We start from the raw sequence: 26,112 nt of genomic DNA, 5'->3' as shown, positions 1-26,112 counted from the left end.
TTATAGGAGTCTTTTATATATTCTGGGTATAAGTCCTTTGACAGATATTTGCTCCTTGTGTATGACTTGCCTTTTCATTTCCTTAATATTGTGCTTTGAAAATCAACAAATTTAAATTTTGATAAAATCCAATATATCAAATTTTTCTTTTGTTTAGAACTTTGCATCCTCTCTGAGAAATCTTTCCCTACACATAAAGAATTCATAAAGATATTCTCTATGTTTTGTTCTAGAAGCTTTATACATACTTTTAGACTTTTCTCAGTTTCTATTTTAATTTGGTTGGAAATTTAGGTAAATATTATGGGTAATTAGAATAACCAAAACATAGACAAATGATTTGAAGGACCGTGATCATAAAATTTAATAAACAACAACTCATTGCTACCTGCCATATCTTCCACCATAGGTTTCTTCTGAGAGAAAATGAATAAGTAAAAAATACAATTTTCTCACGGAAAGTCTACGATGTAAATGTGAGCAGAGGAGGGGGAAAGGTATTTTGGAGAATTAACAGTTCATTTTTAGTTCATTCGGAGTCTGGTAACTATGTTTTGAATCTAAATACATAAACCAATACTATATTAATAGGTATGTACACATCCCATTGCCCATCTCCAAGGAATACTATTCACATGTGGCAGCCCTTCGTACACTTAAACTGGAGTCTAAAGGACTGACAGAACACATACCAAAATGATCACAGTGGCTATCCTGGGTTTTCAGGGCAAGATGGAGGCTTTCATGATTTACTTTCAACAATTTACTTCTACAATTTTGTTGTTAAAACATAAGCACATACTACTTTCAAAAGAAAAAAGTTTTCTGTCCTAATGTATTTTCCCAAAAAAGTAAGAACTGATGAAATTATATCACACTATGTTTTACCTCCAAAAAGTGAGCTTCATTAAAAGTCTAGGTTCTTTTAAACAGTATTTTTTAGAGTTTACATAAAATTAATATTTTCATATACTATTTTTAAAGTAGAAAAAACAAGGATCAAAGCTTTTTTCAATGTGATAACAGTCCTCCTTGAGAAATAATTAGTTTTAATGATTCATGCAATTCCTATTTATAAAGACTCATGAGGTTTTTCTTAATTATATTTTCATTCATACTGAGCCTGTCCTGAGGATGTTAAAAAAAAGAAATTATTGGCACACACTGTATGCCAAAATCACAAATCTAACATCAGTGAGAAATGATGTCAACAAAACAGAAACAATTCATTAAAATGCTGGTAACGTGTTATCTCTTTAAATCCCTCCTAGAGGCTCCAGCCATGGAAAGCCTATTCTTCAATTTCATCAGGACACGTCATATGTTACTTTAGCTAGGTGTCTAAAATGTATATTCAAAGCCAACTTTTATCCTCTTTTAACTTTCAAGTATTATTTATTATGGGCACAACTGCTAAGAATTTCTGCTTCCCAATCCTTTATTTTTCTACATTCCATTCAGGAAGTACTAAAGGCTTCCTAAATAAACAGCCTCATTTGATGCCTTATAACACACATTTAAAAATAAAATCACTTCACTTCTAGAAAAGAAAAGTATCTATTAGGGTAACCTTTCATTAAATTAAATATCCCACAAAATAATACTGATTGACCTAGTAAAATGGAAATACATTAGAGATGGTAAATAGGTGTCAAACTAGTAGTGGCTTGTTGAGGGGTAATGTTAAGGCTATTAAAACAGGTTGGAGACTGGGAAAGAATATCTGCCATTAGTGAGGGAGAGAGAATAAAATAAAAATTTTCACTTTATTTGCCATTTCTAGAGAACATCAATACAAATATATGGGTAAAATTCAGTAAAAAGCAAAATTTGAACATTATAAATTATTATACAGTAGCAAAGTTATTGTAACCAGATTAAAGTTCTATTATGAATAGGCCTTAAATAACTTTGTTCTAAAAATCTTTTTTTATACTGGCATTCAATATAAAGGGGCCATATCTTAAAATTTTTCTTACAGGAGCATGTATATACTTTTGACCATTAAAGAGTATCTGGTACAGGAGTTTTCCTCTTGTAAATAACTGTAAAACTGGGCAAAATGTATGAGGCACTAAACAAAAGGTAGCATGGGCTTATGATCCCTAGGGAAAAAGAAACATGAGGTTACCCCGTGGCTGCCTTGTTTTCAGGTTGGAGACTCTTTTCTGACACAGCAGAAGGAAGTAGCACAAATGGAACAAAGGTTTCACTGAGGTATACAGGCAGAGATTGGAGTTGGGTGGTAAAGCAGCTAGAGTTTGTGGAAGAGGGTAGCAGAAAAAGGAGGATGAACAGACAGAGGGACTTCGAAGTGTGTATGGAAATTCACCTCAGGGCCTTGGCCATGGGTTGGGCTGCATATGTGCAGAATCTGGAAGCATAATGGAGATGACACCAGAGATAGCACAGCTCTAGGAGAAGGAGTTCTGGTCCAGCCAGAGTGGAGAGACCTCACTGAGGAACTCACGTATTCAGCTGAGAACCCAGAAAGGCCACACGTTAGGAGTAAGGATCATGCCCTGAACAAAAGACAAAACTAAAATCGGCCTGCCTTAACAAAGCAAACCAAACCTGATAATACAAGAAGATTAACCATTAATTTAAATGCCTGACAAAATGAAACTCAGCACCCTTAAATTAACATTCAGACTCCCTACAACATATCACCCACAACATTCATCATACAATTAAAACTTATTAGACATGCAAAGCAGGAAAACATGACCTATGACCAAGGGAAAAAAAGCAGTCAGTGGAAACCAACACCAAGACAAACCAGATGTTAGAATTAGCAGACACGGACTTTGAAGCAGCTATTATAAATATATATGGGAATGTAAAGGAAAATGATTATAGCAAATGAAAAGACAAATCTCAGAAAGACACAGAGACTATAAAAGACAGAAATTCTGGGTCTCAAAAGTACAGTATCTGAAAAGAAAAAAATCTACTTGCATGGTCTTAATGGAAGACTGGGAACTGCAGAAGAAAGATGTGGCAGATTGTATTTTCTAAGAATGACTATATCTCCCATCCCACATGCTCTTCATACAACATAACCTTAACACTGTTCCTATCAAGTGATGGGGTCTATGGTCCCTCCCCCTTGAACTTGGGCACACCTTTGTGACTGCCTCAACCAACACAGTATGGGCAGAAGTGACATAAAGCTATTTCTAAGGCTAGGTCATAAAAATGCCATGCACTTTTACCCATGCACTTCATTCTTAACAAGCTGCCATGCTATGAGGAAGCCCAAACTAGCCTACATGGAAAGGCCAAGTATAGGGGTTCCGGCCAACAGCCCAACTAAAGACCCAGATAAGGACTGCATTTACCAGACATGTGAGTGAAAACACCTTCAGATGATTCAGCCCCCAACGTGCCAACTCATCTCCAGTCACTGAGTCTTCCCAACTAAGGCCCCAGACACTGTGGAGCAGAAACAAGCCACCTCCACCATGCCTTGTCTGAATTCCTGACTCACTTAATCTGTGAGTATAAAATAAATAAATGGTCTATGCTATTTATGTTTAGCGGTGGTTTGTTATGCATAAATATTAGCTGGAAAATAAAGATATGAATTTGACCAAAGATTAGTAGTAATTATCTAACCTGAAGAACAGAAGAAAGAAATTGAAAAAAATTTTAAAGACATCACAGCCGGAAATTCCCCACCCATGGTGTAAAACATTAACTTAGAGATACTAGAAGCTCAATAAACTTCAAGTAAGACAAATATAAAAAGAACCACACTATGCATATCATGATCAAAACCACTGAAAACTAAAGACAAACGGAAAAAAACAAAAGGAGTCAAAGAAAAAGACACATTATGTATAGGAGAATACCAGTCTGAATAATGGCTGACTTCTCATCAGATCTAATGAAGTGCTGAAAAGCAAAAAAAAAAAAAGCCATCCCAGAAGTCTATATCCAGCAAAATGCCCTTCAAAAACAATCAACATAAGCTGAGAGGATCTGTCGCCAGCAGACTTGCCCACAGGCTGAAGGGAACTAATTCCAGATGAAAAGTGAGTCTACAGAAAGAAACAAAAAGCATCAGAAATAGTAAATATAGGAATAAATATAAAAGGACATCTTTTTCTTCTCTTGATTCCACTGAAAGACAACTGACTGTTTAAAGCAAATAAAATAACACTGTATTCTGGGGTTTATTACACACATAGATATAAAATCATACCAAAAAATTGAGGCAAGCAGAATTTTACTGTTGTAGGGCTCTTATATTTTAATGGGAACTGTAATAAGCTAAGAATGTGTTCTATAATACCTAGAACAAACTCTAAATATATATATATTTATACATACAAATAAAAAGTCAATAGAAGAATTTAAATTGAATACCTGAAAATATTCTATTAACCCCAAAGAGGACAGAAAAAGAGGAATGGAGAGAATGAGAATGAAACAGGAATGAATGAACAACTAAACACAAATAGAAAGATGTTGGTCTTAAATAAAACATATTACTCATTATATTAAATATAAATGGACTAAACACTCCAATTAAGCAAGTTGGTGATTGGGGATTTCCTTGGTGGCTCATTGTTAAGAATCCACCTGCCAGTGCAGGGGACACAGGTTCGATCCCTGGTCCAGGAAGAACCCACATGCCGTGGAGAAACTAAGCCCGTGCACCACAACTACTGAGCCTGCGCTCTAGAGCCCACGAGCCACAACTACTGAGCCTGCGAGCCACAGCTACTGAAGCCTGCACACCTAGAGCCCATGCTCCACAACAAGATAAGCCACCGCAATGAGAAGCTTGCACACCACAATGAAGAGCAGCTCCCACTCGCTGCAACTAGAGAAAGCCTGCACGCAGCAACAAAGACCCAACTCAGCCAAAAAAAAAAAAAAAAAGTCAGTGATTACAAAGCAAGTTCAAAACTGACCTTCATATTTCTTCATGAAATATAGTACATATAAATGTTTACATATACTTGCTACACAAGTTGTCACACTCTACAAATTAATATACTATGCAATGTTCAACTCTGAAGAAGACAAGATTACATAAATCAAATGCAAAACTCAATCTAGATGCTCTATACATTAACACCATGCTACTGAACTCATTGTAGTAGAGGAGAAAAAATCTAGGTTGCAAGATAAGCTTTATACTGACTCTTAGAAGGCATAAGAAACTCAGTTATTACTTTGAAGTTACTGGTGGTCCAGAGTCTAACCCTCTACCTTTCAGGGTTAGACTTGATCCTGTTAGTATATTGAGTGGGTTATTCCCCCCCTCCCCAGGGACAAATTAAAACCCATATCATATGACTGATGTATAAATATCACAATGATCATAATGGCAATATACTAATTTATTGAAAAATCCAACTGCCATAAGAACTAAATTATTCATATCTTTATGACCATATCTCACCATAAGCAGACCTGAGAACTGAAATCAGAATGTTGCTGAATAAATGTGGAATCAAACAAGAGAAGTTAGTTAAATGAAGCAATTTTTAATAGACTAAGATATTCTGATGTTTCCATCTCCACAAAAGGAATGGTTTTGCCAAAAATATCTAAAGTTCATTGGCTAAGGCTTCCTTTCTCTTGGCAGTGCTTTTTCCATGTTTCAATAGCTAACCAATCCTTCTTTTCACCGAAAGGCTTTATGTTGACAAACTAAATAAACTCCACTGCATTAAACTGAAGTCTTACTGTAAGGCCTGAGAGTCATTCTGTTTTTTAAAGGTGAACTGGTATATTTCTGCTTGGTGCCAGTACTTACTGATATTAAGGTCTATATTATTAGAGCTGGGAACTGATAAAAATTCATCCAACAAATATTTATTGAACACCTGCAATGTGACAGCACTACTGTGGATACATTGGTAACAAAACTCCAAGTAGGAACAACCACAATCATAATAACAATTGCTCCTAGCAGCTTGAGAAAAACCCATCAGCAAACCCCCTTTCAAGGTATCCCATTCAGAAAATAGCCTAAGAACACTAGATAGCTCTTACTAATTCAGAAATAGGCTAAAAAGAAAAATAATTACTTATTTGCTACATTTTTCTGTAGGTGAGTCACTATTTCGTAACCATTTTTAATTGATCTGCTGTATCCATGTTGAATCAACATTTGCCCTTAGAACCCTAACATACCTACAATTACTACTGCTACTACTAAAACATGAAATTGGATTGTTGTTTTTCTTTTTAACACATAAATTATATCTGCCTTAATCCCATTAACACAGACAAACTGCAAATATTCTAGCCCTTGACTATTTCCTTCTAGTCATCTTCAGGTTGTCAGAATTAAAATCAGTCATATATCGGACACAAGGAAAGTATCTTGTGGAAAATGTACTTTTCACTCTTGCCTGCACAGTAGTACTTTCTCCTACATTATCTCAAGTTAAATAGAAGAGCAAAAATAAGAGCTTTATATTATATTCAGGTGAAAGGTAGTAATCCCCAGAACTAAAGAAAATCTATTCTATCTAAAGAGGTATAAAATTAGAAGGAAAAGAAATAAACAGTGTAGTAAGTAATCTATAACCCACTGAAAAAAATTCAGAAGGCTATTAAAAATATTATGAATAAGAAACCACCAAACATTTCTCTGAAGAAGTTGTATCATCTTGTGCTTTTACATGGATAAGAGTTCCAGTTGATCTACATCCTTGCCAACCCATTAGCCCTTTAAGTTTTAGCCACCCCATTAAATATGAAATAGGATCTCACTGCGTTTTAATTTTCATTTTCCTGATGATTGAGTTTGAATTTTTCATATGCTTATTGATCATTTATAAATCTTCTTTTAAAAAGTTTCTGTTCAGATCTTTTGCCCTTTATGGGGTTGTCCTCTTATGAATTTGTAACAGCATCTTTATACTGTGTTGAATTCAAGTCCTTTGTCAGATATATGCACTGCAAATATTCCTCCCAGACTGTGGCTGCTTTTTTATTCACTAATGGTGTCTTTCAAAAAACAGAAGTATTTAATGTTGATAAAGTTCACTTTGTCAATTTTTTCTTATACGGTTAATTTTGTATGTACTAAGAAATCTTTGACTAAACAAAAAGTCACAAAGATTTTCTTCTTTGGTGTTTTTATCTAGAAGTTTTATAGTTTTACATTTTCTTTTATGTTTCCATCTATAATCCATTTTAAGTTAATTTATGTGTACAGGCATACCTCAGAGATATTTTGAGTTTGGTTCCAGACGACTACAATAAAGCAGATATAGCAACAAAGCAAATCACATGAAATTTCTGGTATCCCAGTGCATATATAAAAGTTATGTTTGCACTATACTATAGTCTATTAAGTGTGCAATAACAGCATTATGTCTAAAAAAAACAATGTACCTACCTTAACTTAAAAATACCTTATTGCTAAAAAATGCTAAACATCACTTGACAACTCAGGGCTGCCATAAACCTTCAATTTGTAAAAAAAAAAAAAAAAAAAAAAATGCAGTATTTGTGAAGTGCAATAAAGTGAAGCATAACAAAATGAGGTATGCCTGTATGATGAGAAAGGTTCATTTTACTTTTCATACTGACTTACAGTTGTTCCAGCTTCATTTGTTAATAAGCCTTTGTCAATTAATGTATATGTGAGTTTTTCTGGAATCTCTATTTTGCTCCATTGATCTACACTATATGACCCAGCAATTCTACTCATAGGTAGCCAACAGAAATGAAAATATATGTCCACAAAAGTCTTGCCCATGAATACTCATAGCGGCTTTGTTCATAATAGACCCAAACTGAAAACAACCTGAATATCCATCACAGGGGAATGGATAAATAAATTATATCATATCCATAAAATGGAATACCACTCAGCAATAAAAAGAACCAAATTACTAATAAAAGCAACAACAGGGATGAATTTCAAAACTATTACGCTAAAAGAAAGAAGCCAGACACAAAACAGTACATACTATATGACTACATTTATATAAAATTCTAGAACAGGCAAAACTTATCTACAGTGAGAGAAGACAAATTTAGAGATTGCCTGGAACCAGGGCTGGGGACTGATTGCAAAGGGGCATTAAGAAACTTTTTATGGTAATAGAAATGTTCTAAATCTTGATTGTGGTGATGTTTACATGGGCATATATATGTCAAAACTCAGTGAAGTGTACACTTAAAAAAGGTACATGTTGCATATAAATTATACCTTAAAAAATTGGTTTTTAAGAGTAATATGATTATAAGCATCAATTTATAAAATGCAACCCACCTCAAAAAATCTCAAATTTATTTTGATTAATAGCAGACATAGCAATAGAAGGAGCACATCATCTTCAGGAATTAGAACTTTCTTGAATGAAAAGCAAAATGGCACTGTCTAGAATAGTAGTCCAATAGAACTTTCCACAATGATGGAAATGTTCTATATCTGTGCTGTCCAACACAGTAGACACTAGCCACGTGTAGCTACTGAGCACTTGAAATGTGACTGGTGCAAAGGAAAATGAATGAGTAAATTTATTTTTAATGAATGTAAATTTAATCATAATCAGCTACATGTGGCTAGTGGCTACCATATTGGATAGCATAAGTCTAAAAGATGTATCTATGAAAAAATCCACTGGAATACAATGCACATGCTTCTTAGAAAGGAAACAGAAATGGGTATATTCTTGGGATAGAGAATAAAATTGAAACAGAAGAAAGATACAGTAATAACTGGGGACTTCACAACTGTCAAAATATCCACTGAAAAAGGTATTTTCAACTATATGCAATTTTCTAACAAATTCTTGATATTTTTTTATTAATTTTCTTTTATCAGTAGACTAATAAAGAAGGGAACTACAATTTGGACACATTTCTAACCAAGAATGAGGAACAAGTTTGAGTGGAAATGCCAGGAAACAGGGAGAAAGTGTTCATATAATTTTAGAATTTACGTCAGACAAGGAAGGAAATACTGGCATAGTTAGATATGATACAGATCAGTAAAACGGATTTCAAAAGCTTCATTTAAATAACAGGCTATGAATTCATAACTCAATATCTAAAAGGAAAGACCATAGAGAGGCTTTAAAAACTAAAATTCTGTATAAACAATTACAAATGACTCTAGTTTAAAAAAGACAAAAGAGGAAAAACAGAAATTATCTAAGACCAATAAACATAGCTGCAGAGAATTTACCCACAACGTTATTTTAAAAATAAACAAACAAATAAATACACACCGCCAGAAAAAAGGAGGGAAATAGTTATAGATGAACATAAAAGAGTAACATATATAAAGGAACATAAAAATGGAAAAGACAAAAGAAAAGGCTTGGAGTGCGGGGCAATGTTTAGACTAAAAAAAGAACAATAAATAAGGTAGAATTCCATGAGTTAGACAGCTGTATAATGCTAGAGGTAGAAAAAAAGCAGGAACTCCTAAATCTCCTTTTCACTTCTATCTTCTCTGTCCAAGAGAATATTGCTCTGATTCAATAACTCAAGAGCGATTGGTACATGATATTTCTCTGGATTAAAAGCATTTTTTATTTGCAATTTAAGCAAGGCTATCTCTTAAAGAACATTTCTTAACAAACAGCTATCAACAAAAATCTCTGCTATTCCATGATTATACATATTAGTAGAGAAGACAGTTAACAATAAATAATTCAAACAGAAATAATCCACTAAGCTCTTTATCACTGCTTCATCTGAATCTTGTAGTTGTAAAATTCAAATGGCAAGAGTGGCATAGCATTATAAAAATGGTCTGAAGAAACGGTACCACTAATTTGCTAATTTTCAAAAAGTTCATAAAAATCATTAAGAAAAGAAATAATAATAGGGTGGTATACACAAACAAACCAAGGAAAAATCTGTTAAGACCAATAAAGATCACCAAGTTGTTTAACCTCAAAAAGAAATGCAATCAAAAATCAAATTACAACAAATAGTAAAAAGTTTTAAGTTTCATAATATTCAGTTCACCAAGACTGTGAGAGGGGCAAGACTCATACATGTTGGTGAGAATATAAAATGATACCATTTTTTAGTTTAAACCATGGACCCACTGGACCCACTGCAAAGAATTTACCTTAAGGATTATAAGTACTTGCAAAAGGACACCAAGATAAATGTGTGAAGCTTTTCATTAGAGCACTGTTTTCAATAGCAATAACTGGAAATACCCTAAAAAATGTATCTGGGCAGGCTGTTTATTATGGTATGATCATAAGACGGAATAAAAGACAACCAATAAAATAATCAATTATATCTCCACACCAATATGGAAAATTCCTAAGTATGTTAAATGAAAAAAGAATATGCAGTATGTTCTCATTTGTAATTCTTAAAAAAGTGAGTATAAGATGAAAACAATTTTTTAAAGAATATGTGAAACTTTTAATTGTAGATATCTTTGGGAAGAGGGTCTGAGGGTGGGACGTGTAAAATAGGAGAAATCTGTAGGGGATATTTGCCATCTCTAGGCTGCTGAGCATCCAAAACCATTCCATTTTGGAGAATTTCAAGAGATGAGAAGCAAATACACCCTTCCCCATCTTGCTCGCATCACATGTACAACGTCTAAGATCAGTTATGTCCTTGTGTTCTGAACACTGAATCCCGGTAGTGAGAGCAAGGTGCGGAGTAGTCAGAGATTATTCAGAGAGATCTCCAGAGGAACTTAAAGTTTATGAGCACAGCCACCAATATCCAGTCATGGTGGCAGTATCTGGGACAGCAAATATCCAAGCAGCAATGTCCTCAGCATAGGATACTCTTATTATAACCTCTTGACTATGCCCTGCTTCTCTTAGCTTCTGAAAATCTTCAAAGTCTGGTTCTCTAGCTATGAGCTATCTAATATTTTTCAAAAAATTGTCTTCTAATTAAGCTAATTAGAGTTACCTTTTGTCATGTGCAACCAAGAACCCTGACTGCTTTCTTTTATTTTCCTATAGTTTTTCTTTTTTTTTTAATGAGGGTTGGTGAAATCATACACATACTTTTTTGTGTGCTCCCTTTAATATTTGAACTTTACTGTAATTTCTTATCTAGCACTGTGGGCAACAGTGAGACAGGCAGGAGAATAAACAATCTATTTAAAAGAAAACATCACAGCATTTTTTTTTTAAAGGAGGGAGGGTAAGTTCTCTCAAAGAACTTGAATATTACTTAGGGAAACATTCAGCATGACTGTCCCTCCCACTTCCTCCTCTCTCCTCCCAAGGATTTCAGGCCCACAATTGGCTCATTGCCTTATAAGTCTGATACAATGGAAAGGCGGAAAAAAGCAAGAAAACAGCACTTTCCAAAGGGAAATGGGAAAATTTAACTGTGGATACTTGGAAAGTTGAGAATAAGAACTTAGACAAGAGCAGAGAGGTAATACCCTCAAAACTTAAAAAATCTTGAATTCAAATCTCTCTCATTTCTATACCTTATTTCAAATAATTTCATATATATATAAAATCTGAATTCATTAAAGACAGTTGTGAGAATAAACACTGTCTTATTTTTTAAGTCTTTCCTTTCCTCAAAGAATTCCTATGAGATAGTTCTAAATAAGCTTCCAATGTGCAAAATTTTTAAAATTATTTTTGTCAAAATAATATATAAACATATATATTCCAAGAGATATAAAAAGTTTGTAATAAAAAATTACTTGAGTTAAGATGGCAGAATAGGAAGCACTAGGAATGCATCTCCCCACCTAGACAAAAATTGTACTGGCATAATCTGTCTGATGTAACTATTTTGGAACTCTGGAGTCTATTCAAAAGCTTGCAGCTTCCAGGAGAAGGCCTGGACAGTAAATCACAGTTAATTTCAATTTCAACTCTTGGTGTGGTAGCAGCTATCCACCCCTCATCCCCTCCCAGCAGGCAGCCATGGATGTATTCCTGATGGAGCTTGTGGGACTTGTCCTCCAAATATCAGAGATCTGTGTCTTGATCCTTGACTGCTGCTTCTGATTACGATTATGGATGTGCAGACACAGAAGCAGGCTGCCATTGTTGCAATTCCCAACAATTGAAATGGCTTCCAGGGGATTTAGAGATCCAGAGCCTATTTTTTTTCCCTTTTCTTCTTTTGGGAGCCAGACATTTAAGAAGTATGACATCCATGAAAAGGATGAACACTAAGTCTTTCTGTGTGAACACTAGTCTTCAACTTCTTCGGGTAAACAGCCAAAGGGGTGCATTGCTTGACTGTATGGAGTAGGTGTGGTTTTGTAAGAAACCACCAACTGTCTTCCCAAAGTAGTTGTACACAGCGTGCTGTGGAGTTTTCATATACTGCCATATTGAATAGGAAGAGAGTTTCTGTATGCTACATACTGGATAATTCTACCTATAATACATTCTGGAAAAGTCAAACAGAAGCTTTACAGTGGAGACTGTAAAAACATCAGTGGTTGCCAGAGGCTGGGGAGAAAGAGGGATGAATAGCCGAAGCACAGACCACTTTTAGGGCAGTAAAGCTACTCTGTATGATACTATAATAGTGGATAGATATTTATAATGATAAATTTGTCCATACCCACGGACTGTACAATACCAAGCCCTAATGTAAACTATGGACTTCACATGATAAAGATGTGTCAATGTAGGTTCATCAATTTTAACAAATGTACCACTCTGGTTGGGGACATCGATAATGAGGAAGCTATGCATGAATAGCAGGGGGTATATGGGAAATCTCTGTACCTTCTGCTCAATATAGCTGCAAATGTAATATGGCTCTAAAAAATAAAGTCTATTAAAAAAAAAACAACAACACTTCACAGCTAATATGATATGCTATGGTAAAAGAAAAAGTTTTTCCTCTAAAGTAAATAACAAGGCAGGAGGCCTGTTTTCGCCACTTCCATTCAAACATAGTACTGAATGTTCAAGCCAGAGTAATCAGGCAAGAAGAAGAAAAAAAGGCATCCAAATTAGAAAGAAAGAAGTAAAATTATGTTTGCAGATGACATGATCTTATATATAGAAAACTTTTAAGATGCCACAAAAAAAATTGTTAGAATAAACAAATTCAGCAAAGTAGCAGCATACAAAATTAACATGCAAAAATCAGTTGCATTTTTATACAATAACAATGAACAATCCAAAAAGGAAAATTAAGAAAACAATTCTATTTACAATAGCATCAAAAAGGATAAAATATCTAGGAATTATCTTAAGCAAGGAGTTGAAATACTTGTACACAAAAAGCTACAAAACACTGTTAAAAAAAATTAAAGAAGACCTAAATAAACAGAAAGATATCTCATGTTCCTGGATTAGAAGACTTGATATCGTTAAGATTTCATACCATACTATGCAATCTATAGATTAATGCAATTCCTATCAAAATCTCAGCAACTATTTTCTTTTGCATGAATAGAAAATTCCATCCTAAAATTCATATGGATTCTCACAGGACCCTAAATCGCCAAAACAACCTTGAAATAGAAGAACAACGTTGTAGGACTCACAATTCCTGATTTCAAAATTTACTTTGTACAAAGCTACAATGTATGGTACTGGCATAAAGACAGACATACACCAATGGAATAGAATACAGAGCTCAGAAATAAAACCTTGTATATACTGTCACATGATTTTTGACTAGTGTGCCAAAATTATTCAATAGAGAAAGGAGAGTCTTTTCAATAAATGGTGCTGGGAAACGTGGATATCCACTTGCCAAAGCATTAAGCTGGACTTTTATCTTACATCATATACAAAAATTAACTCAAAATTGATCAAAGACCTAAAACTATAAAACTCTTAAAAGGAAAGACAGGGGAAAAGCTCATGACATTGGATTTAGCAATGATTTCTTGGATGCAACACTAAAGACACAGGCAACAAAAAATAGATACACTGAACTGCATCAAAATTTGAAACTTTTATGTATCAAAGGACAAAAGCAACATAGTAAAAAGGCAACCCATAGGATGGAAGAAAATATTTGCAAATCACGTATCTAATAAAGGATTAATATCCAGATATATAAAACTCAACAACAAAAAAACAAACCATCCAACTCATAAACAGGCAAAGGACTTAAATAGATATATCTCCAAAGAAGATATAAAAATGGTCAATAAGCACATGAAAAGATGCTCAACATCATTTATCATTAAGGAAATGCAAATCAAAACCACAATGAGATACCACTTTACACCCATTCGGATGGCTATCATCCAAAAGAAACAACCAACCAAACAAAAAAAACCCAGAAAGCCCAGAAAATAGCAGTGTTGGCAACGAGGATGTGGAGAAATTGGAACATCTGTACATTGCTCGTAGGAATGTAAAATGATACAGCCACAGTAGAAAACAATACGATAGTTCCTCAAAAAATTAAGCGTGGAATGACCATTTGACCCAGCAATCCCACTTCTGGGTGTATACCTAAACAAATTCAAAGCAGAGACTTGAACACATACTGGTAGACCCATGCTCATACCAGCATTATCTACAATAGTCAAAAGGTGGAAGCAACCCAAGTGTCCATCAACAGATGAATGGATAAACAGATTGTGGTATATACATACAATGACACATACCACAATATGGGTGAACCTTAAAGAAATTACACTAAGTGAAGTAAGTCACAAAAAGATAAATATTAAATGACTCCACTTATCTAAGGTACCTAGAATGGTCAAACATATAGAAACAGAAAATCGAACAGTGGTTTCCAGGGGCTGGGAGTAGGGGGAATGGGGAGTTACTGTTTAAAGAGTACATTTCAGTATGGAATGATAAAATAGTTTTAGAGATGGATAGCGGTGATAGTTGCACAAGAAAGTGAATATACTTAATGTTACTGAAACTGTACACTTAAAAATGGTTAAAATGAAATTACCTTATATATATTATACCACAATAAAAAAAAAATTACTCATTTCCATCTCTTTTCATCCTCAAACCCATATTTTTTCCCCCCAAAGCAACTACCCTCAAGTACTGGAATTCCTTTTCCTGGTATTTAATTCAGCATTTCTACATAATATACATAATAATGCTTTTTGTAGATTTATCAATTACCTATATATTTTCTGCCATGTTAGAGGAGGCTTACAAAACCAGTAGTACCCCCAACACAAATATTTCATTTCTCTTAATCCCCTCCAAATGGCACCATCACAATTTTGGGTTAAATAAATCAACAGATATTAAATTTAAATTGCTTCCTGTTTCTAACTCACCTAATTTCCTAAGAATCTATTATATTTTCTCCTAAATATTTCAATATCCACCTATAATTTCTTTCCCTGCAGCCCTCTGTCCTACTGCTCTAATCACTACTGGTTACTCTTCAGCTTTGTGGCACCGTTGTCACCCTGGGACTTTCCTTTGTTGTTTCTGAGTTGTATTCTCTGTTTATCGAAGCCCTTTTCTTTTCTTCCATGGTTTATTTCCCTGTTTTGCTAGGGCACATCTTCTAGTAATCTCCTAAGATATGTTACAAGGACAAATTGTTTTTAGTCCTTGAGTGTCTTTTTTTTCCTACTCTTGCACTTGATTGATGGTTTGGCTAGACACAGAATTCTAGGCTGACTGCAGAACATCTGAAGTGCTGTTCCTCCATCTTCTATCTTTAATTCTACTGCTGAGAAGTTAGATGCCACTGATATTCCTAATCCTTTCTAAATGATCCTGAAAGCTTTTGAGAAATTCTCATTATTCTTGGTATTTTTAATTTCAAAATAATTTGCCTGGTATTGGCCTGTTCTCATTTATTGTGCTTGGCACTATATAGGTCTTTTCAATCTGGAGACTCAAATCCTAAAGAAATATCTGGTATAATACCAGAAACGATTTTCTTTGATGAGTTCCCACACTGTGTGGGGACCAACACTGTGTTAGGCCAAACAAAGGACATCAACAAGCTAGATGAGCCCAAGAGTTTCCAGTTTTTGTCCTCTGATATACAGGATTTTATGGTTATTAAGGAAATCAGCTTTGGAATCTGACAGACCTGGACTCAATCCTCAGCCTCAGTTCTTACCAGCTGTGGCACTTGGGGAAGTTAGCTTCTTTTAAACCATCTATGAAATGGTGATCGGTTTACTGTAGCAATTTAATAAGATGACGCATGTAAACTGCTTATACAACAGTAACACATGTATATAATAAATGTAAATGTTACCTATTATTAAAATATCAAAAATTGAATTGGTGCAGATAATTTAATCATTGTCAAATCCTTCATGGCTTCACTATTTGTAAAGAATAAGACTAACAGGTCTTCCCTGGTGGCGCAGTAGTTGAGAGTCCGCCTGCCGATGCAGGAGACACAGGTTCGTGCCCTGGTCCGGGAAGATCCCACATGCTGCGGAGTGGCTGGGCCCGTGAGCCGTGAGCCGTGAGCCGTGAGCCGTGAGCCGTGAGCCGTGAGTCATGGCCACTGAGCCTGCGCGTCAGGAGCCTGTGCTCCGCAGCGGGAGGAGCCACAACAGTGAGAGCCCCGCGAACGGCAAAAAAAAAAAAAAAAAAAAAGACTAACAAAAGAAATGGGAGGCAGCAAATGGGGACAGGGTTTTCTTCTGGGGTGATAAAAAATGTTTTGGAACTTGACAGAGGTGGTGGTTACAAAACATTGTGAGGGTACTAAATGTAAGTGAATTGTATACTTTAAAGTGGTTAATTTTATGTTATGGGATTTACACCTCAATAAAAAAAAGGAAGCAGGAAACAGAGAGGCAATATGAGGGAATTAGTCGAAAGCTGTTGGAAAGGGAGAGGGAACTGATATCCTTTCCTCTAAATTATTTTGAAGCTTTCCTCTAAATAATCTCTTTTCAACTCTTTTTCACTGAATAACCAATAATGGTAATGTTGAGATGACAAACACCTTTTTTATTGAAAATCAACATAAAATTAAGGTTGATTGAGAGATCAGCATGTGATTAAGAAAAGTTTTTTTGTTTGTTTGTTTGGTGGTACGTGGGCCTCTCACTGTTGTGGCCTCTCCCGTTGTGGAGCACAGGCTCCGGACGCGCAGGCTCAGCGGCCATGGCTCACGCGCCCAGCCGCTCCGCGGCATGTGGGATCTTCCCGGACCGGGGCACAAACCCGTGTCCCCTGCATCAGCAAGCGGACTCTCAACCACTGCGCCACCAGAGAAGCCCAAGAAAGAATATCTGAAATTTTTCTTCGGGAAGAAAATGTATAAAACAGGAAAGGGGAAGATGGACTTTTGAATCTATAATACAGCTGCTTATATATGGGTAAAAAAGCTGATAGTATACAAGACAATGAATAAAGGCTTTTTTCAAAAATCACTAAATATCAGGAGACTGAGCTCTAAGCATTTCCTCATAATAAATACAGAAATCTTCCCACATCTAAAATCTTTCCAATAAAAGAGGAGGAAGTAAATTATTTCCTACTGACAAACTAGAGGAAAATATTGTTATATACATCTTTTTTCATTTTCAACATTTCCCAAATTGTGCTCCATGGAACACTATTAGCACTAGAGAGATGCTATTTACTATACTACAAAAGAAAAGAGAGATAGAAGGGGGAAAGGAGGGAGAGGAAGAGAAATGGAAAGAAAAGAAAAAAAAAAGGAAAGCAACATATTAAAATTTCATTCTTTGGAGATTTACAATGAGTAATAGCACATTAAAGCTTCTGCAGTAAGAAAGCCAGTTCACCTCTATTAAACCTAAACTTTCCTGATTTATTAGGTACAGAACAGTTCTCAAGCTATGTCTGTTAAACATATGAAGCATCAATTTGTTAAAAATTGCCTAGATTTATACCAGATAACATGTAAATTAGATAACTTCAATATTAGCCTGAGGGATAAGATTAATACACACACACACACACACACACACACACACACACACACACACACACACACACAAGATTAACATACATATCAAAGAATAATCAATCACCTGAATAAAACATTGTTTCATATTACCAGCTGGTCACAGCAAGAGTTTAGTGGCAAGAAAAAACGGGGAGAGAAGGCAGTATTAAGAAGAAAAAAAAATCTGGGAAGAGCTAGTTCTTCAACTTCCCTTCTATGAAATGACCCTGTCCTGTCCTGTCAATTCTGATCGCTTATTAAAGAAAACATTTGCAGTTAAGATAGTAAAAAATTTCAACTTGGTTCTCTTTTTCACCTCTTTTTATTTTTTACATTAAATTCCTGATCCCAGGAGGTAACTTCGAAAGGAGAAGTTAAATATCTGTCACAGAAGTATTACTTTGAGTACCTCAAGTATAAAATCTCACGTTGCTATAATAAACCATATCCCTAAACGGTTAAATAATTTAAGCATGAAGATATTTGTAATTTGATTTTATTTTACTCAAAGCAATGATGTACAGCAACAACCAAGTCTGAATTCTGTACAATATTTCCTGCTTGGGGGGAAAATCATAGGGAAAATATGGAATTAGAGAAGAAAAGGTAATTTTAAGTATTCTTTAGACATCCCAATGTCTAAATCCCCATGTTTTCTTTTTGTTAACAGAAAAGATATAAGAAAATACATTTTTCACTGAGATGTTATCATCTTTGAACCAAAAAGGAATCATTACTGATTAGTACTAGTGTCTCCAATACAGTGTAAGCCATTCAAGGAAATCAATTATTTAGGTACTAGAGACAGTCATTTCCATGGAGAGGTTAATCCTAACATGCAATCTACTTAGGAATTATTTATTTTCATTTTACTTCATAGGAAAAACTACATCTTCCTTCCTGGTCACTGTTCATCCTTTCTCATAAACTAAGGGGGGGTGGGTAACTGAGGCCAACAAAGCCTTACTGGCCATTTATCCACCAATCCAAAACAAAAACAAAACAAGCACAATGGGCTTCCCTGGTGGCTCAGTGGTTAAGAATCCACCTGCCAATGCAGGGGACACGGGTTCAAGCCCTGGTCCAGGAAGATCCCACATGCTGCAGAGCAACTAAGCCCGTGCGCCACAACTACTGAGCCTGCATGCCACAACTACTGAAGCATGCACACCTAGAGCCCGTGCTCCACAACAAGAGAAGCCGCCGCAATGAGAAGCCCCCGCTCGCCGCAACTAGAGAAAGTCCCGCGCACAGCAACGGAGACCGAACGCAGCCAGAAACAATAAATAAATAAAATACAATAATAAAATAAATTTAAAAAAAAACAAGCACAGCATAGCTATTATGTTCAGTTGATAATTTTTCATTTTTATGTGCTATTACCATTATCACTGGGGTGACAAGATCAGTTGGCTAAAGTAACCACTGGTTAAATAACAATCCATACACATAAAACTCTTTTCAAGAGTGACATTTGAAAAAGTCAAAAGCTAGATAAAATAAACTTTAAAGAAGATAGAACAAATTTCAACCTTTGTTCCTGATTACAAGCTAAATGTGTGAATCTTAATTCAGAGGCATAAAAGCAGAGGTTATGAAGTCAGAAGATGACAGATCAAAATACTTCCCAGCACAGTAGTTGCTTGATGACGTTATTACAACCTAAGATCTGATAGTCATACGTATAGAACCAGAAACTGGACTTTATCAGTAATCTGAAACATGATCAGTCAGCCTCAGTAAATTCAGTCAAAAGAGACTAATTCACATTCAGAAGAGGACAATGTAAAAATTAGGATAATTTATCACAAGGATATCCTTACAGTGATCAGAAAACGCATCCTCTGCTCAGAGTACTCATACTCCTTTTCCGTATAAGTATTAACCTGACTTGGTTGAATACAGAATTATAGTAATGTGAAGTAGACAGACTTCAGAGATGTTTTGTCTAGGCCATAAAGAGGCCTGATAAACACTCCTGCACCACAGCAGCAAACACATGTTTGATGACTGCACTGCTCATTTCCCAGATTCTCCATCTCGAGTCAAACTTTACCTCTCTTATTCTATCATTCACTTTATTTTCTGTAGATGGGTATTATCACTGACTAAGCCATATCAAGCTGTTGCTCCCATGGATCTGCGATATTACACATTCTTCCATCGTGTCCTGCCCAACTATGAGAAGGCAAATTCATTTCCTATTTTCAAGTTCTTAAATAGTTCCTCTGACAGCCTCATGTACCATCTATAACCGTAACAGAAACTACAAAGAACTCTGGGAGTTTTTTGTAGATACTGAAATTTAATTCTGAACACAACATTACAAAAATCCAATTGGATACACCTCATACTGCAAAAATGTAAATATACTCTGGCTCAAAGCAAATTGCTAAAAATTAACCACTTAGTAAAACAACAATGCCTAGCTCATGTGAGAGTACAGATAGTCTTATATACTAAGACAACTATTTAAAAAGGATTCTACATCTGCAAAAAGCTTTACAAAGTGTTTTCCTGCGCATTATAACATTTAATTCTCATAACCACCAAATATTTAAATTGAAAGTCTCCAAAAAAGATACTTCTGAGAGTACAGGGAATAATCCAAAATTTTAACTTTTAAAAGCCAATTAAAGTTCCTACTGACATTTTACAGTTAATTTATTTATACACATATTTTTTGCTCTGAAATTAGAAAACATATTGACTATTTACACAGCAGACAAAAATTCCTTCTCTCATAAAATATATTACGTACTCTTAGGTCATAAATGTATTTAAAATTACTTAAATGAGCCTTGAGAACTACTGTTCAGAACTGAATGATAATTACACTTAGAAAATTATGCAAAATTGTAAAGCAAACACTTAGGCTTTGGTATGCCCAGCAACTCCTTTCTAGATCCCCTGTACCAAATACTTCTTCAGGTCCTTGGCACACTTATGCCCCATTATAAACTGCTCTATGTAAAATTACATGGTACCAGGTACCTACACCTTAGCATAAATAAATTTAAGTGAATAAATCCACTCAGGATTTTAAGGATAATACCCAATTGTGAAATAAAAGACAAAAATCATAGTGTAATGGAATCCAGACATTAAACTGGTGAGGGGCATTTTATGGAGTCCATGAAATCATATCACATACACCTGATTATGTAAAAGGTCAGTTCTTATCAAATGAGTTTTATCCCATTGAGGCTGAGTAGGTACGTGAAGCAAGAAAAAAGCAGTTATAGGTCACCAACATAATAAAAATAAAGTTTACATCACAATGTACATCTTTTTCTGTGGTTTAGAAATCTTTTCTAAATGAAAATACAACACGAATATACATCAATATTTGAAACAGAAAATTAAAGAGTTCTTACCTTACTACATCATCAATATTGTTCCTGTATACGCCTTCAAGTCTTTCTGCAGGAAACCCCATGGCAATAATGTTTGGATAAATATCTGAGTACTTAAGTTAAGGAAATATGCAACAATGCAAATTACATGTACACATTTTAAAACATTAGCTGACTGAAATACACAACAATGCAAACTACATGTACACATTTTAAAACATTAGCTGATTGAAATACACAACAATGCAAACTACATATACATGTTTTAAAACATTAGCTGATTATAAAAAGCAGCTTTCCCCACTACAAGCTACGCTAATAAAAGATTGTCAAATGTATTTACTTATAAGCCATCATGTGTAATTAAGAAATACAGGTAAATACATTGATCCCCCAAAAGATCCTCAAAACAATTATACGACAAAACAATTTTTAAATCCTTCTACTCAGTATATTTAGAATGCACCTAAGGTAAAAGGTAACTTCCATATTTACAGTCCTAAAGTATCAGGACAAAACTCAAAATAAAAACAAAACAAAAAACAGCGTACAACTTCTCATTTCTCATGGTTGTAAAAGGTACTACAGTATAGAGAAAAGTAGATACAATTAAGAGTTACAAAGTCAGATTTAAGAACTGGCTATGCCTCTAAACAGTTGTATAAATTGGACAACTCAACCTTTCCTATTCTACACAATAGTTAGGTTGAGAAGACCACTATGATCTCTTCTAGCCCTTGGTATTTATGACTTGATAATGCTGAACTGAGGTAGAAACTTATTCTCATTTCCAAACAAGGTAACCAATATTTAGCATGCCCATTCTATTAACTTATGTTATATATTACAGTTGCATAAAACAAACTTCTACCCTCAAAGATTTGTATCAGATTAACCATAAAAAAGCACCAATAATCTACATTTCTATGCATTTTGTCCATCATACTAGCTCTCATTCTTGAGCTCTATCAACCCTCTCTAATCTCATGATTTTCTGACACAGAAACCAGCCAAGCTAATCTGCCTTAAGCCACTCAAGACCATCTCTAAAGCTCTATGCCCACCTACTTGGACCCATTCATCTTCCAAATACAATTTAAAATTCACCAAATCCAGTGCCCTTTTAAAGATTTTTTTCTTTATTTCTGCTGCATTCACACTATTGAGCTTATTTCAGTATTATTTTCAATCTAAAAATAACTATTAAATTACTAAAAGCTTTCACTTTGATATATCATTATAATTTAAGAAAAGATTATATTACTATATGTTCTACCTTTATGATTACTAGTACTGCTTGGACAGATCTACAGAATATTTTAAGAAAAAATGTGCAAAACAGAGTATATAGTATGTTACCTTTTGTATAAAAGAGATATTTTATAGAAGAAATATTTATACATATTTTTGTTTGAATTTGAACTCTCCAACACACACACACACACACACACACACACACACACACACACAGATAACTGAGAAACTAACAAAAATGGTTGCTTCATAGAGAAGGGGAGGGGAAAGAGGGAAGCACACATTGAAACAAATCTGTTAAATATCAAATTGGTAACCAGGAGAAAGGATTTATTTCAAGGGTTATTTGGACACTAATTTTACTGTACTTCTGGGCAGGAAGTATTCTAAGAAGGAAGAGAACTAAAAAGAAATTTTAAACTTCTTCCGATAGTTTATTTCTAATAATATCAGTATTGATACCTTCAATTTTTTTCCTTATATTATAGGAAAAAACAATGAAGTTATGTTAACGACTTGAAGATTCATGATTATTACTGTAAGAGAAAAGAGATACCATTATAAAATCAAGAACTCAAGTAATAACTGAATATATTAATGTGAACTCATGTTTGTAGAACTCTATATTGTTTAGGTCTTTTCAAAGAAATGACTTAGAAGTATGTCACCTTAGCAGTAGTAAACACTTCTAGAACCCGATTTCATCCCTAATATCATAATACACTAAAGGGTACCAACTCCTTGGAAAACTGGTTGATGTCAGATCTGGGGCAGGGAAGGTACAAGGTGAGCCTGGGATATCTTTCTGTGCCAAAAAGCAGGAAGGCATACAGAGATTAGTGGTCTATATCAAACAGACATAGGAGCTAGCATGAAGGATATCACAATGGCTCAATGTGTGACAAACAGTATCAAAGAAAAATTTTAAATGGTAGTAAATTAAAGAATCCTGAATAAAATGAAAATCTGTGAGTCTATAAAGATACTCAAAACAGAAAAAGTTAGAGCAACTAAATAAAAAATTATTTTCATTTATAACTTTTGATAAAAGTGGCTATTGGAATAGTTCTTTACTTTGAAATTGGTGAAGGGGGAGATTAAGGATTTATCCTACTTTTCCTGTAGGAACTCTATTTCAGGGAAAGCAAATAACTCCATTTCATAAAGCAAACGCAACAGAAAATACTAGTTAATAAACATAAAAAGACAGAATTAGGAAAATCAAACTTTGCAAGCCCTAATAAAATTATTGATTTAGGCAAGGATCAACAAATGGTGCTAAACCAACAGGTATTAGATAATGAGGACCTGAACTTTCGTACAGAGCCGAAGTAACACTGCACAAAATATCTTCTAATGTAAGAAGACAAATATAATTGAATAATGGGCAGAAAAGACTGTCATCACCCAATTTCAGTGGTCAATCTCAGCATTACCAAGAAAGTTAAGTAGAGATCACATAACTTTTGATGTGCTGCAATATGAAGAACACAGCATCATCTATGATAGCCAAATCATCTTCAAGCTGCGAATCCACCAAGCACTTAGAGATATAAATTTTAACTTACAGACACTATATGAGATAGAACAAGCTAAATGACATTATGAGCATAAACTGGACAAATTCAAAAGGTCTGCCAGACATGATGCAGTCTCTTTCAAATTATCTTTTTAAAAAGTCAAATATCATTTTAAAAGGTGAGGAGGGGAGGGATGGGTAGTTATCCTTGATTTAGAAAGACATAAGTGTTCTAACAGTCAAGTTCACTGGTACAATCCTGTTCTGGTTACTGTTTTAGACAAACCAGCCATTAAGGACATTTTAAGAAATTTTAATATGATCCGAGGATTGGTTGAGATGAAAATTTACAGAAATGGAAGAGTAGACATTATTGACTGAAAAAAATGTTTCAAGAGCGAAGGTACAGTGTGACACCATTTTGATAAAAGAAAACATATACAGTATACCTGTATACTTAATTAAATTATGTAGACAAAAAGATTACAAATTAAAGTACTAAAAGTAATAATCTCTAGATGATAGGAATATATATTTTTTCTCATTTTTGCTTGTTCTGTATTTTTGGTATGATGCACCTGTACTATTTCTATAACGGGTTTTTTGTTTTTTGCTTTTTGCGGTATGCGGGCCTCTCACTGTTGTGGCTTCTCCCATTGCGGAGCACAGGCTCCAGACGCGCAGGCTCAGCGGCCATGGCTCACGGGCCCAGCCGCTCCGCGGCATGTGGGATCTTCCTGGACCGGGGCATGAACCCGTGTCCCCTGCATCGGCAGGTGGACTCTCAACCACTGCGCCACCAGGGAAGCCCTCTATAACGGGTTTTAAAAATTATGTTTGTTTTATAATTATCTCCAAATCTATTTACTAAGTGTCTTGACAAAATATTGTCTTTCCCTATATGACTTACAATCAGCTTTGTATGTAGTTTTTTAAAATGCTGAATTTCTTTTAAAAAAAAATAGTATAATAATAAAAGTATCTAAGACTTAAATAGCTTTTACTATGGGCCAGGAACAATTTTTGTCACTTTAAGAATACATAAATTCACCCTCAACCTCAAAGGGTTCTTCTACTATAAAGACTCCAAGAGAAAACCGTTAGGATTAACATTTTTAACATCACGAATATTAGCTGTCATCTATTATTCTCACATAAGAAAGTAGCCCCACTTAAAAATGTAGCCTTATTCAATTAACAAAATGTTTTAGCATATTGTATCCACTCACACACACACAAAAAAAAACCAAAACAGGGCTCCCCTGGTGGCGCAGTGGTTGAGAGTCCGCCTGCCAATGCAGGGGACACGGGTTCGTGCCCCGGTCCGGGAAGATCCCACATGCCGCGGAGCGGCTGGGCCCGTGAGCCACGGCCGCTGAGCCTGCGTGTCCGGAGCCTGTTCTCCGCAACAGGAAAGGCCACAACAGTGAGAGGCCCACGTACCACAAAAAAAAAAACCAGAACAGAGGCTCAAATTAAGCCTAAAGCAGTACAATTCCTGAAAATGAATCATCTTTACTTTTTAACTCTGTCTTATAGAGTAGAAACATAAGAAAATGGGAAATAACAGTCAGAAGAAAATGAGGCAGCAGCAGGGAACCCAAAGCAGTGGCAGCTGCCACAAATCTGGAATTCCTACCTAAAAAATTATAAATACATTTTAGTAAAAAATATAAATTGAAATAATGCCAAGTTTTTCTGAGCAATGCAACAGAAAATTTTTTATGTAAAAAAATTTTTATTACTACTAACAAACTTACCTAACCATTAATCTCTGTGAGAATGCTAGTAAGATTCTAGCCTTATAGAAAAGCATAGAAGTGGGGGGAGGGATAAATTAGGAATTTGGGATTAACAGATACACACTACTATATATAAAATAGATAAACAACAAGGACCTACTGCACAGCACAGGGAATCATATTCAATATCTTGGATAACCTATAATGGAAAGGAATATATATATTCTTATAATCATATATATATAAAACCGAATCACTTTGCTGTACTCCTGAAACACTGTACTTCATTCAATAAATTTAAAAAGAAAGAAAGAAAGCAAAGCATAGAAATATAAAGCCCCTTGAAATGCAGTCATTTTAACAAGGACTAAACTCAAATTTATCCGTGTACTATGAATACTAACTAATAAAGTAAATAAGGCTGGAAAGGGCTTGGTTAACT

General features: G+C 34.9%; 1 protein-coding gene across 1 annotated transcript in view; it reads right to left on the bottom strand.

Annotated features, from left to right (window-relative positions):
* The window catches only part of PTEN (phosphatase and tensin homolog), an 86,286-nt gene that overhangs the window by 38,717 nt on the left and 21,457 nt on the right, over positions 1-26,112 (bottom strand). Inside the window, exon 2 of the mRNA NM_001309477.1 lies at positions 21,177-21,261. Within this exon, the coding sequence (NP_001296406.1) occupies positions 21,177-21,261 (85 nt within the window). The remainder of the gene's footprint in view (positions 1-21,176; positions 21,262-26,112) is intronic.

The sequence above is a fragment of the Orcinus orca genome, chromosome 14, assembly GCF_937001465.1.
Source record: "Orcinus orca chromosome 14, mOrcOrc1.1, whole genome shotgun sequence".
Lineage (NCBI taxonomy): Eukaryota > Metazoa > Chordata > Mammalia > Artiodactyla > Delphinidae > Orcinus > Orcinus orca.
Note: the sequence above shows the minus strand (reverse complement) of the source record. Positions and strands in the feature narration are given on the sequence as shown.